This window comes from Centruroides sculpturatus, unplaced genomic scaffold (assembly GCF_000671375.1).
Source record: "Centruroides sculpturatus isolate CEXI.00-Female unplaced genomic scaffold, Cexi_2.0 scaffold106, whole genome shotgun sequence".
Lineage (NCBI taxonomy): Eukaryota > Metazoa > Arthropoda > Arachnida > Scorpiones > Buthidae > Centruroides > Centruroides sculpturatus.
Genome location: NW_019384517.1, coordinates 55,048 through 70,055, shown reverse-complemented (window position 1 = coordinate 70,055; position 15,008 = coordinate 55,048). Strand labels below are relative to the sequence as shown.

The following is a 15,008-nucleotide window of genomic DNA, read 5'->3' as shown; positions in this document are numbered from 1 at the left end:
GATCCAAGTGATTTTTGACATTGTCATTTCAAGTAAATGTCTTACAGTTAAAAAAAAAATTGTATAGACTGGAACAAGTAATAATCTGAGTGTGCTCGATCTGGTGAATACAGTTGGTGTGATAGCATGTCCCATCTAAGTTATAACAGTTTCTGATGAGTTACCAAACTTGTGTGAAATTTGACATTATTGTGGTAAAACACTACACCTGTTTTGTCAATCAATTCTGGCCGCCTTTTCTGTTTAATGATATTACTCAATTTGTTTACTCAATGGCAGTACACTTTCAAATACATTGTTAAATTGTCTGGTAAAAGCTCCAAAAAAAAATTTCCTTAATATCCCACCAAATAGAGCATTTCTCTTTAAGAACTCGTGGAATTCATATATCGAGCTTTGAAACAAAACCAATTTGTTTCAAGTACTCATAAACAGTTCAATTTGACAAATTTAATCTCTTAGTGATTTCACATGTTGTTATTCGGCAGTTTGCTTCAATTGGTACTTTTATTTTGTTTTCATTGGCTTCAATTGACCATCCATAACGTGGTGCATCTTCAATACTGAAATTGCGAGAACCAAATTTTGTAAACCAGTTTTGGCACTGTCATTCTGTCAACACATCTCCACCATACATGTCACACGATTTTTTTCTTGCTTGAACATCATTTTTATTTTTTTGGTAATAAAAAAGCAAAATATGCCGAAGATGCTGCTTTCGATCTTCCATATTTGATGGGACACAAAAAATAAACAATTGCATGAAATCAAACAAAATTTTTTACAAATAAGCCATAAAATGCTAGCTGTCAAAATATATAATGATAATACGGTTTAGAACAAAAATGGCGGGAAAAATACAACTAATCTGTCTAGTGGTAAAAAAAAACGAACTTACTTTCCAAACAACCTAATAAAATCTAAGTGACTTGTATAACATGGAAATCATATAAAACAGAATTATCAGCAGTGTTACAGGGGGGGTTGACTGTACTGTTACAATGGTTTTCAGAGGATGGACAACCTTTCTTCCAGGAAAGGCAGGAAAAAATTGAAATGTAGGAAGGTCATTGAGAAAAAACATTACAATTTACAATCACGGGAGCATACATTGAAAAATAAAATTATTTTGTTGCTGTGAGTATCCTTTCTATATCAGGGGAGAGCATAAGGATCTGCCCCATATATACAGAGATAATTCATAAGTAAATATACATCCTGAATGACAGCAAATGCATGAGACAATTTTACTCTAAAAAAATAATACATTGCCATATTGAAGAAAGGGCTTCTTTGAACACTCTCTGGTGAGCTGATTGACAAATCCACTCTGTTCTTGGATGATGGAGCTCCTTATCACACTACCAAAAAGTATTAGAACTAGCTGGCAACATAAGGCATCCACAAGCTTCTATGAGCTATTCAGTCACCTGACATGAATTCAATTGAACATGTTTGAAATCTGCTGGATCATGCAGTGTGACAGTGTTCATGAAAACCAACTTCCTGTGGAAACTTTTAGAATGTATGTGCCAAGTGGGCCAACATACTACATGATAAGATAGCAAAACTTATTGATTCTATGCTCAACCAGGTTAGGGCATCAAAGTGTTAATATGTATATGTGGCATTTGTATCATGTGGAGACTGAAATAAAAGGTGTCTGAAAATACAGCTGTCTATTTATGGGCTGTCTATGTACAGATGAAACCTTTTTTAAGACCTTTCATTTTAATTTCAGATCCCTTGACTTCCAGCCCAAAGTTGAGTATCTAAAGATGAACGGTCTCAAAAAACATTTTATCTATATATACTTCTGACTTAAAATCTTTCAAGAATTTGTTTTTTGGGGTTTTATGTTCTTTTTTAAATGGAGTCATTCATACAAAACAGCTTTATAGAACTGAATATAAAATTTTCAGTTAAATCTGTTTTGTTAAAAAATTGCCAAAAATTATCATCATAATTCAAATATCTAATGTAAGAAAATTAATTTGTTAAGAATAAAAAACATCCTTCATACCTATGTCACAAATCTTTATAAAAAATTTTTGTAAAAACTACAGACCGATGACATGATTGTGAAGAAGAAAAAACAGGAATATAATGGAAAAATCTATCTCGTACCTATTGAAATTGATGTTAAATATAATAATAGACAGAAACAAATAAAAGTTATTTTGTCCATTCATTAAATTGTATACTTCAATATAGAGAGATAACACTATTTTAAACTCATTTATTAAGAAACAATTTTATTGGTCAATACAAAAGAAAATAAGAGAACCAGAAGAAATGAATATACCTATGCCCATAATTTCAAATATTTACTATTTGTTTTAGGATATTAAGTAACAACTCTCCTTAAAATTTTGATTGTTAGCTAAATTTATCAAACAAAATCATTTTATATAATTTATATTAATCTTTATAAATTGCTGTTCAAAGTTATTGCTTTAAATTTTCCATTAAATATTTACAACAATAACTCATACCATAAAAAAGTGACTTAAAATTTTTTCTTTAGACATTAAACAATAACAACTTTTTTCTTAATCATTACTCAAGATTTTTGTAATCTGTATAATCTACATTCTACATTCTAGCTATCTAACATTACAAAACATGAAGATAGCTGATTTCACAACTAAAAACATTAGAACAACATATTCATAATGAAAGTTCCTCAAATATATAAGCCAACTGTTTCAAGAAAGATTATAATAATCAATCCAGTTTTCAGTTTTTAATGTTTAAACTATTATTTAAATTTACAAAAATTTGTAAAATGTAAAATTTACTAATTTTTGTACAACTCATCTTCATTTAATGATGAATTTGCACTTTAACATAAAAATAAAAATTATTCAAAATTAATTTAAAATATAAATAACATAGCAGACATTTTACATTTATATTTAAGTATTTTTTTATTTTTAAATTTTGTTTATCCTCATTGTTAAATATTTAAAAATATTCAGTGTAACCCGAGGATGATGACCTATTAAACAGATAAAAAATGTCCATTTGTAAAATAATTTGCTAGATATATTACTATATCAGACACACAAAACACCGAGATTCAATAGTGATTGGAATGCATACAATTCCTACTGGTAGTAAAATATTTTATCATATGTATTTAAAAGATCATAAGACAACATAATCATCTCTCCTATGTGCATGATTATATCATGATATATATATAACAGAATTTTTCAAAACTGGTTTTTTTGTTCATCACATTCACAAAAACATGTTCCAAGACATCGAATCTGTCAAATGAACATTACAGTACTTTTTATTACACAATCATTTGAATTTAATGTTAAAAACATTTTTTAAATGTACTTTACATTAGAAACATGTTCAATCATTACATTCAGTAAAAATATAATATCATAGCATTAAGATGTTTAATCGATGATTCAAACTTTTATATAGAAAGAGAGTAATTTTGAAAGACTATCTCATAGTAAGCACATGACAGAATCCACGCACTTTAATTAATACACAAATATGATTAAATCTGTAATTCAATTTAATTAAATATCAATTTTAGCGTGTACAGTTACATTAGTCGCTTTAAACAAAACCAAAATCATACTTTTCCAACCCAATAAAGAAAAATTATTATTATTAAGGCAAAAAATATAATTATATTTAAAATTATAGTCGAATTTTTAGATATGTACTTATATACTCTATATTGAAATCGTTAAGATAAAAATAACTTACCACCCCATATGCCCAGTTTTAACTGAGATCTGTCTAAATTTTCGACATAATCGCCTATAAATCTATTTAAAATGTCTACGACAACCGATTCGAAAACCATTTTGGACGAAGTTGTTTAATATTGGTTTAAAACGTGATTATCATGACCGTGCGTTCAGTTCTGTATAGAACAAACAGTAGTAGATATTGCAGACAACTGGGTGTGACGTCTGCAACCAAGTGCCGGTTTCCCCCGTAGAAACGCATTCATAAAATTTATCTAAATGATTAAAAATCACAAGATTATAGATTATTTTACTGATATTATTTCCTTTCTTTTTATATTAATAAATATTTAAATATTGCTTAATTGAACAATGAAGAAAATTATATTATTATATTTCATTACTGTATTTATGTTTAAACTATTTTATTAGAATGTTAATCAAATTACATTCGTAACATTAACGAGAAATATAATACGTATGCTTATATGTAATTTAGTCTACATAAGCAAAATAAATTATTTAAGAAAAACACAAATTGTTTTCAGTTCCTAAATTATCATGTTAAATCAGTTTAAAATAACACAAATAACGTGAAATTATTTTGATTTAACAAATTTATTTATTACTTTAAGAGCATATAANTGAAAACATTTCCTTTTCCTAAGTTGGAAATAACTCTTAACATACATATATTTATATATATTTTACCAATATCTATACTAATATTATAAAAAGGTAATGTTTGTAAGTTTGGATGTAGCAGGTAATCTCTGAAACTACTCATCTGATTTCAAAAATTCTTTCAGTTTACGTCAATGAGAATGTATACTAAGAAAGGATTTTTCGAAAAATTCCCCCCTGGGGAAAGTGTTATACATTTATAATAGATACATTTTGAGCCACAACAATGCGTGGGGTCTGTTAGTTTACAATAAATAAATAAAAAATATCCACAAAATCATATGCTTGCTAAGCAAACAAAAAGTTTCTGTTGCCCAGATGATGATCATTCAGTTAACAGTGGTCCACTGTTAACTGAACTATCATCTTGACTATCGCCTATTGTGAATCACCCAGTTGACTATCACCCAGTAATGTACATTGACTAACTATTATTGATATATTAGAAGAGTGTACAGAAGATATACACAAAAAGAAACCCCATAAAATGATATTTCAAAGTCAAGAAGGTATAACATCCTCTAATAAAGAATGATAAGACTAAATTGATTTAAAATTTTATTTTAATGTTATCCTGTATTTTGAATGCACATTTCTATTTTTTTTTTTGAACATCCATGTATCTGGAATTAAATATAAGTTAATATATTTAATTCCATGATTCATTCAGAAAAAACATTCCAATAAGAACAAAGGCCTTTGTTCTTAATGAAATGTTTTTTTCTGAAGATGATTGTTTAAAACAACAGAAAATGTTAGAATAGTTATATATACTGCATTAAAAAGTTTTGGAGTGAGTATTCTAAATCCATACAATGCCTCTTAAGGTCATTTCCATTCATCATCATTAATATAGGAATATTGTAAAGAAAACCAAAAAGGCAATATGCTCTTCTCAATTTGTTTAAGTCTTTCTTCTGTAGAGATTATTCCTTGATCTACTTTTGCTAAAGAATAGTTCCTATAAAAATTTGTTTTGGGAGTATTCGTACACACATCCATTTCTTCAAATAAACATTTTTGTTTTCTTGATCTGAGTTCTTTGAATACAAGAGGAATGTCACATTTTGTACAAATTTCATTTGCTATTAATTTTGATTTTAGGAAACTATTTTCTCTAAAATTTTTAAAATAATGTATTGATCCCTTTAACAGTGATATTACTAAACTTATGCAAAAATTTGATACTGATTTATTTAGTGCAATTTACTATTATTATCATTAATTAATACTTACTTATCATTAAATACTTTTATGTTTAGTTCTTTTAAATGATTACCATTTTTTGTTCTACAAATGCCTAAATATGATGGAGAGAACTATTGTGATTCAATGAATTTCCTATGGATTGCAACTCCTAATTACCATTTAAAGGCTGGATGGTGTAAAAAAAATCAAAAATTAAAGTTCTTAAAGGCGGGCCCCAGACAAATGTTGCAGTTGCTCAGCTCTAATGGTGGTAATAACAGCAAATATTAAAATGAAAACCAAATTAATTAAAACTTCGGTTATTTTAGCCTACCATTATCGTATTTATTGTGATACTTTGATGGTATGAAATGGCACAATTGCATTAGTCAGATAGACAAAAATTGATTTTTTCAACAGAAAACAGGCATTGATGTTCATGTGCAAAATAAGCTAATTCAAGATATTCAAAGTTTTCTAATGTTAACTTAATCATGTAATTCACAGATGAATATGAAATGGCAATCAGTCAACCAATCAAATTTATTAAAAAATAGACCTAATATTTAAACTTGGCACACTCAAAAATGTCTAAAAACATATTTTGTGCTCACTGGTAACTTTGTATTAAGTAATCTTCCTATTCAAATTCTACACTCTCACTGGTCTGATAAAAAGGGTGTCTTATTGCAGGATGAAGTTAATCTGACCAAAGCAGTCATTGACCTCCTCCTGGATGAGAGGACAGTCCCTAAAAAGTTTCATTGTATTTGCTCAAACTGAGTTGAAATGTTTAAAGAACAAACTAACTTACTTTACTTAGAATATATAGTACAGTCAACCCCCCTATAACACGGTAGATATGTTCCTTTCTTTATGAAATTCATTTTTTAAAGTCCTTAAATATATGAGCCAATCACAGCCCGGCACATATGCGGTTTACGGACTACAGCTGTTTGAAAAGTTTTCTTCCATAAAATTAATCAATTCTACACTAATTTGACTCAACATTTCTAAAACATGTATAATTTTTTGGTAATAATTCATATAAACTATGCTATAAACAAAAAATTGTAGGATTACATACTGAGTGTGCACCGTTTGACGTTGCCATTGCTTAAGCTTGTTTTCATCGCGGAGCAGCGCACCAAATGGCGGGCACATTTTCTGATAAGTTATTTTTCTGCGAAAAATTCGTTGAACTTTGGAGACACCATTAATAGAAATAATTTTTATGGCTGTTAAATAATAAATGGTTTTTAGCAGGTCCATTGCTCATTTAAACTCCACAGTTTGTGCAATATCCGCTATTGGTCTAGATTCAACCAATCCTGTTGCAACACGAGTTGGCGATGACGTTTTACTGAATTATACGAGTCTCTTTTAGCATGTTTATACGAATACAGTCGCAATTTTTTCACCGTTATATACAAATTCGAATTATATGAACCCGTTTTATAGGGGTCTACTGTATGTAAAGAAGAAAAATACCAATTAAAAATGTAATTATGACCTAAATGATTAAAATTATATTTTTATGTAAATGTAAAATAATTCAAATTAATTTAAAATCTAAACCTTTTCAATGTGTAACCTGACCAAAAAAAAAAATACTGAAAGTAAAAACAAACAAAAAAAAAACATTTTCTTTGTTCTTTAACTCCCTCACTAAGTATTAAAGTTTGATTTTAATTAGGTTACAATTTGAAAAAATTGTAGATCTATAAATTCCCACTGTCATCCATCTGTCTTTCCTTAATCTAGAGAACAGAGTTAGAAAGACAAGACCAGATAAGTAAACCTTAGGGCAGGAAGCCCTGATTAACTATTTACAAACTTCTGATGCAAACCAAATCATCATGTCACAATAATCTATTAACATTTTACATAAATTGAGCCCCTTTGTGTTATTCTAACATATTCAAGCAGCACACCACATGCCATAATTTTAATCACATACACTGAACCAATTTATGGTGTGGTACGATTGACTAACAAATACAAAAACAAACGTTTTCAAACCCTTTCGAACACCCATGCCATAATTTCCACTTTGCTAAAATTTCCTAAAAGTAAATAAAGTATAAATTATGCAAAATTTAATGAAAAATTTTATTAACATCATTTTCAATTACATACACAAATATTTTTAACTATATAAAGATTTTTAAAACTGAACATAAAACCCAAAATATAAATGCTTAAAAGGTTTTAGGAGTCAGAAGTACAAGAGTGGATCCTTAAGTCCTGTTCCTGAATGAAATACCAAGCAAAGAGCACAATTAAATACCTCCAAAAAAAAAAATATGAATCCAAGAGAAAGAAATCCACAAGGATTTGGAGGTAACTTTTAGGTGAAACTTTGAAGGAATTTTAGGTTATGCTGTTTCACATGACTTAACCCAGCAATAGGTATGTTTCATACTTGATGTTCTTCCTTACATACTTAAAAAAATTAAATAAAATGGAAACAATACAAAAAAATTTGTGCTTACTTAGTAAATATATACTTTAATATCTATATGTATAAATATAAATTAAAAAGAAAAATTTATATACATAATACTAATGCATTATTTAACCTTGCTAATGCAATGTGTGCATGCATACTTCAAATATTTTAGGCATGTGGGTGTTTTGCAGTTTATAAAAAACAATGTAGTTTGGAGGCAGATGTTTGCACCATTTACTTTGCCCATCTCTACCCTTATAACTTTTTCCATTCGCATCTGAGTCCACTTCTACACTTTTTCTCTCTATTGTCACCAGTCTTCTATTTTAGTATCAGTGTCATTGTTTAAAATGTGATTATTATCCATTTCACTCCCTTCTGTATCACAACTTTTATCTTCATCACTGCTTTGTAGCAAAATCCCAAAAATTCTCTACTCGTCATTCAATGGAAGAAAATTCTTTTGCACCTATAGAAAGAAAATGGCCAATATGTAAATGTTCAAAATAACACTTGTACACAAGCCTAAAATCTTGCAAATAACAACATTTACAAATAAACATTACATTAAAAATTATACTTACCATGCTTTCATTTCTACAGAAACTACCACTTGATGTCTTGGATGGTGGCAGTCACCCCATCCAGTATCGGTATTCCTTCCTTTCATCTTTTTCTCACAAAAAGTACACAAATGTTAAATAATTAGGACACTAACGTTCACAAGTACTTACAGGAAAGGTACTGAAGTGCCCAAAAAATTCAAACTGACATTTATACACCGTATGCATTAAAATATCACTGGGATGACTCAGCCACCCATGAGTCCAATCCCAGGTTAAATGATGGTGTTGTGAATTTAAACATTGTAGAACTTCATGTATAGTGAAAATGGTGGCAGTCTATTCTGAGTCATAACAGTCACTTAATGTTGACAAAGTGAATAATTTAACATTCCACTATACCTTTAAAATGCAGTAGACTGCATTTTAAAGGTATAGTGGAATGTAGTAATTAATAATGCAGTTAGAGATTTAATAAGTGAATAATTTAATACTATAGAATTGAAAAAAAAAATACAGTTCAGGAAACTGGCTTTCATATCATACCGTACATGATATTTTAACTACAGTAGAGCGTCGGAAGTCGGTTATCNATGCTGTATTATATACCATTATATAATATATAAATCCTCGCTAATTAAACTATATTAATATCTTTTATATAAATAGCTTTTAGTATCACAGGAAGGGCATAAAGCGGATGTAAACTTTTTTGTAACCATTTCGTACTGTACATTGTCTCGAATCATTAAAAAAAAATTATTCATCGAAAAAGCAAGGATATTGAATTAAATCTATATCTTTGTCTGAATATCTTCTTCAATATTTAATTTTTTTAACAAAAGTTTAATTCTCTTAGCGTTAATATTATCTATTGAAGATTTTAATTAATTAATTTTTTCATATTTTCACTCTTTCCGTCCTATGAGCGGTAAGGTAGTCTTTTTTCAGACCCATCATGGGTTCGACCAGATCCAAAATGTGGTCCGGATTGGTTAGGGACGAGGAGCTGGAACAGGCCACGCCCCGAAAATTTCTAGTGTTGCTCGCCCGGATTCGATCGCAAATCTTTCCAGAGCAGCAGGACGGTGCTTTAACAGCATCGGACATCCGGCTGTCTTATTTTAAATAATTGGGCTGCAATTTGAAAAAAATTGTAGACCTATAAATACCCACTGTCGTTCGTTGTCTGTCCGTCCTTCCGTAATCTCGAGAATAGTGTTAGATAGATGAAAGACGAGACAAGATATGGAAACCTTTTGGCAGGAGGCCCCGATTAACTATATACGAAATTCCGATGCAAACCGGAAATTACGTTATTTAAATTTCAAAACTTTTCCCCTGAAAGCAGTTAATACTGTAGATGACCGGCATGACGGTATGACTCTGTTGTTAAAGGAAAAGTATGATGTACAGGAGCGATACGCTACTAATTTTGAGGTGGAGAGCATATATTTTAAGCTAAATAAATTAAAAATTGCAGCCCGGTATTGTGACGATGTCACAATAAATAATTGCTCGTTAGGAATCGAATTCAAATTATTATTGAAATATTATAAATTTCACTAATAAATTCAGAATATACTGTATGATAGTGCTAAAAAAAACTGTGTACTCGTTCCTTGTCAAAATTTAATACAATAATGTTTAGTAAAACGAATAGTTAATGCATTAGGTCAGAGGTTCTTAACCGGTGTTCCTCAGACTTGCTCGAGAGATTTTTTTTGCAAATTCATTCTAATTTGGTTTGGTTTATTTTTTACGGCATCGTGACACGTGGGCAATGTCTTCCGAAAGGACTTTCTAAGGAAAACTGGTCCCTATTCAGATGTTGCAAGCGTAAAGAAAATCCGGAAAACACATGTCCAGCCTGTTAGCGAGACGCAAACCCATGACCACCTACTAGTGTTCAATGGTTTTATCTACTCGGTCACTGGTGAGTCTTACTCATTTTGTAATCCCCTTATTAGATTTTATTGACAATATGATTTTCCTTCTCGCTAGTGACAAAAATACATAAACGACAAAAATGAAATACAATAAAAGAATATTTACGTGTAAAAGTTATGGTTGGATAAGGCAACGCAACGCTTCGGCGATTTGCCAAGAAGGTGCCTCTCGGGAGAACTTTCTATGAAAAACGAGCAATTATTTATTGTAGCATCGCCAAAATGCCGGGTTGCAACTTTTAATCATATTTTTAATTTATTTAATTTAAAATACAATATATGCTTTCCATCTCAAATTAGTAGTGGCTTGCTTCTGTACATCAAACTTTTTCTTTATTGTTAAAGTTGTGCCGGTGATCTATCCAACTCCAAATATTATTTCAATCACCAGTACAGTGTGAATTTTTAGTAATAGGACTTATTAAACTGGTACCAGTTTAATAAGTTCTAATAATACAAATACACACTGTACTGCAGATTGAAATAACATTTGAATAAATTAAAGATATTGAGGCATATTAACTTAATCTATCTAACTCCGTTCTCAAGATTAAGGAAAGACAGGCGGACGGAAGAGATGTGAGAATTTTTTTATATATAATTTATTGCAGCCCAATAAGGATTTAAGCAGAATCTGTTCTGGAGTGAAAAAATTCGTTATCCTCAAGTTTCCTGGGCATCTTTTGTTTGGCCACCTTAGTGACCTTACTCTTGTTGATTTGCGGTCTATGTAGATCAGTGGTTCTCAAAGTGTTGCCAGGGCGAACTGGAGCGCCCTAGAAGATTTCCGGGTGTGCCCTATGGTATTCCAGAGAATTATGTCACAGATATAAAAATAAATATAGTTACTCTATTATACCATTTCATTACGAATCTTTTATTTAATTTTAAAAGTATAATGACTGTTTCTGATAAAGTTCAAATCGCTTTTTACCAAGTCTCAAAACTGATAGCAAAAAATATGAAAGCTCATACTTTAAGTGAGTCACTTATTTTGCCTGCATGCAGAGCCGTAACTAGCCATTCCTGTGCCCTGTGTAATAATTTGCATTTAGGCCCCTTAATTTATTTGGTTTTGGGAAAATATTAAAAATCTATTGTAATGTATTTGTTTTATTAAGATTTATTTTAATTGAATTTTTCTGGCTTTCATTTCAGCAAATTCATTAATTACACCATCATAATTAATATTTTTAACGATATTGTATTCTATTGAAATAATAGAAATATTGGATAATCGTTCTTGTCCGATAGTTGATCTTAAATAATTTTTTATTAAGTTTAACTTGCTAAAACTTCTCTCGCACGAAGCAATAGAAACGGGAAGAGTTAGAAATATTCGAAGAGCGACATTGATATTTGGGTAAGACTCAATTAAACCAAAATCATGAAGAGCCTGTAGAATATTAAGCGGAGATGCAGTTTCTATATTTTGTATAAGAGTCGTTACTTCAAAATTAAAACTTTCAATTTCACTTGTGAATTCGTACTTTTTTAAATCTTTGCTATATTTAATAGCGAGATCTGCAGCCGATTTTTTTAAATCAGCAACACTCATGTATTGTAAAGACGAGCCACAGAGAAAGCAAAAATCGTCACAGATAGTTTTCATTTTTTCATAACGCCAATCTATTTGACACAATAGAGTGTCAAGAACACTGTAAATTTGTATTTTAAATAATTTTTCGGGTGTCAAGTTACTTCCTTCATCTGGTGTTTTATCTATTTCCATTATCTTAACTTTTTTTTTTCGTTTATTAAGAAATCCCTTTTCTATACTTTTTGGTTTGTTTTAAGAATATGATCAATAATAGCATCTGTTAATATTGTTGGCCATAAAGCTATATCATTTATTACTTCCATGTATCTATATATATCGAAGCGTTTTTCTGGACTATTTCTATCTTCTGCGTTTTCGCAATCCCTTTTTTCAGTAGCATTTTAAAGACTGCGGGAGCCCCTTCGGGGCCCTACGCGCCCGCATAGTTCGCTTACCGCTTAATCCGCCGTTCAGGTATACACCACATATGCGTACCACTATAAAGCAAAAAATGATGTCAGAATTTCTGCACGCCTTTTACAACCTCGAGACTAAGATTTTATTCGGGAGTTACCGTTTTCAATTTAGTAATTTTAAAAAAATCCTCGGGCAGATTTATTTTTGTTACAAAATGTTACCTTTACAGATTTCTAGCTCTGCACACTGTAGAAAAATCTAGAAATACAGTTTTGTATATCGTAATAATATTAGTAGTTGCCAGAGAGCTCTATAAAGTAGAGAAAAATCTGTAAATTTGAAAACTATAAACATAAATTTAAATTTCTCAAAAAATAAATTAAAAAATATCAAAAATCGCTACTTTTGGCTGATTTGTCTGAGGTCTCCGCTACTTCACTACGTCCCTCTAAAAGTCGCCACAGTTGGGAACACTGGTGAGCAGACATCTAGGGTCTAAGTATGGCAAAATGTAATCGCCAAATCGCGCTGTAGAAAGGCGGAAAAATTTAAAATTTAAAAATATAATTTATTGTGAACAGCAGTTTCGGCCCCCCTTCCAAATGGGCCCTGTGCGGGTGCACCTGTTGCACCTGCCTAGTTACGGCTCTGCTCATAACTTATGGATGATCCCACATATTGATTTCTGTAGATTCCTAAAGATCCTTATAATTATTTAATTGAAACAAAAATACAGTTTACACCAGGGGTATCCAACCCGCGACCCAAGGCAAGTTCCAATGCGGCCCAATAAACGTGTAAACAAAACCGACAAAATGTTTTAATTCTTTTATTATTTATCTATTTCAACGGCATAAACTCAAAAAAGAAGTTTCACAAAGCCGTAAACCTTTATTCGTATTTTATTCTTGAGTGGAAAGGAAATATTTTCAAATACTTGGAAATGTGTGAATGAGGAAGGATTACTAAATAAAGCTGGAGTTGTGACTCAAAGGATTATAGACCCAAATTTGGGAAAAGGAGGGAAAGATGAGAAAAAACAAAAGATGTAGTAGTGAGAAAGGTTAAATAGATCTTCTGTTGACCCTTAATTTTCCAACCTTTCTCACTTTTTTATCTTTTGTCCTTTCTCTCCTTTCCCTGCACTTGGGTCTATAATCCTTTGATTCACAACTCCAGTATTATTTACTATTTTTTCCAACGTTGCAAGATTTGGCTACATTGCGCCAAATGTGGCTACTATTTTTTGTTTGATGTAAAAAATATCATTTGGCGCTTTGGCTACTTTTTGGGCTACCTATTATTTATATTAGTTGAATAAAAATGCACTTTAAAATGGTGTTTCGTTGCTTTTTATTAATTAGAGACCCAAATATAACAAATGTTTGTGTCTTTCAAATAAATTTCCGTTTGTGTCTTTTATAATAAATGAATTTATCTATTTCTAAGTAAAAATTGAAAGTGTCTGTAGAAGTAATTTTTAAAATATCCTTTTTCTTGATAAAGTTTTAATACTTATTATTATAATCTAGACATGTTAATCCTTAAATATACTTGTATATTGGACCACAAGTATATATGTACTGTACTTGTGGCCAGTGGCGTAGCGTGGGTGTCAGCCCCCCGGGGAAAAGGAAAATTTCGCCGTCCCCTTATTTAGGTATCTCAATTTAAAAGACTAAAATTCAGTTTCCTCACAGAATAAGTAATGAAAAATTCCGTGCTAGGGTTTGCTAGGGGTTGCCACTTTTTTAAAATCGCCGACCCGGACGGCGGGTGAGGTTTGTTCGAACAGAAGTTCCTGACTCATGCATATATCATTTTGCAATGCGAAGAATAATTTGCAGTGCATGCTGGTTCTAAATCAGTTACGGTTAGCGAATAGGCAGACTTTGATAGGGGTAACGCAAGTTACCTAGCCCTATTGGATATTGGAGGTGTAAATGATTACAAATGTACAAAAAACAAAAATAAAAAAACAAGGTCAACAGGTTGCGCACTATATCCCCGAACGGCGAGTCGATTCGCGGACTATCCGAATGGATGGTAACACTATTGCCGTGCTCATTTCAATCAGTCCGAGTCGTAGGTGGACGAAAATATGAAATAAAACGGTTAAAATTCTTACAAGATATTATTATTATTTATTGTGAAATTTTGCCGCCCCCTAAAAAATGCCGCCCTGGGCGGGCCGCCCCCCTACGCTACGCTACTGCTTGTGGCCCAAAACTCCTTGACTTTTTCCAATGCGGCCCAGAGAAACAAAAAGGTTGGACACCCCTGGTTTACACTGAAACACAAAAGGAATTTAATTCAGACTATATCATGTATATATTAGCGACGTGACTGCGCCGCGTGCCTGATACAAATATTGAAATATAAATAGGCAATACCAGGGATGGCGAACCTTTTTGTGTTCGCGTGCAATATTGTAAGCATACTAAGCTTTAAAGATGTTTATGCGTGCCAAAGTTTCAGACTTCGAATAACGAT

The 15,008-nt window shown here is 31.1% G+C and overlaps 1 protein-coding gene across 1 annotated transcript in view; it reads right to left on the bottom strand.

Moving 5' to 3' along the window:
- The window catches only part of LOC111622618 (vacuolar protein sorting-associated protein 13-like), a 435,263-nt gene extending 431,266 nt beyond the window's left edge, over positions 1-3,997 (bottom strand). The window contains exon 1 of the mRNA XM_023365028.1: positions 3,739-3,997. Within this exon, the coding sequence (XP_023220796.1) occupies positions 3,739-3,838 (100 nt within the window). The 5' untranslated portion in view covers positions 3,839-3,997. The remainder of the gene's footprint in view (positions 1-3,738) is intronic.
- Between the last annotated feature and the right edge of the window lie 11,011 nt (positions 3,998-15,008).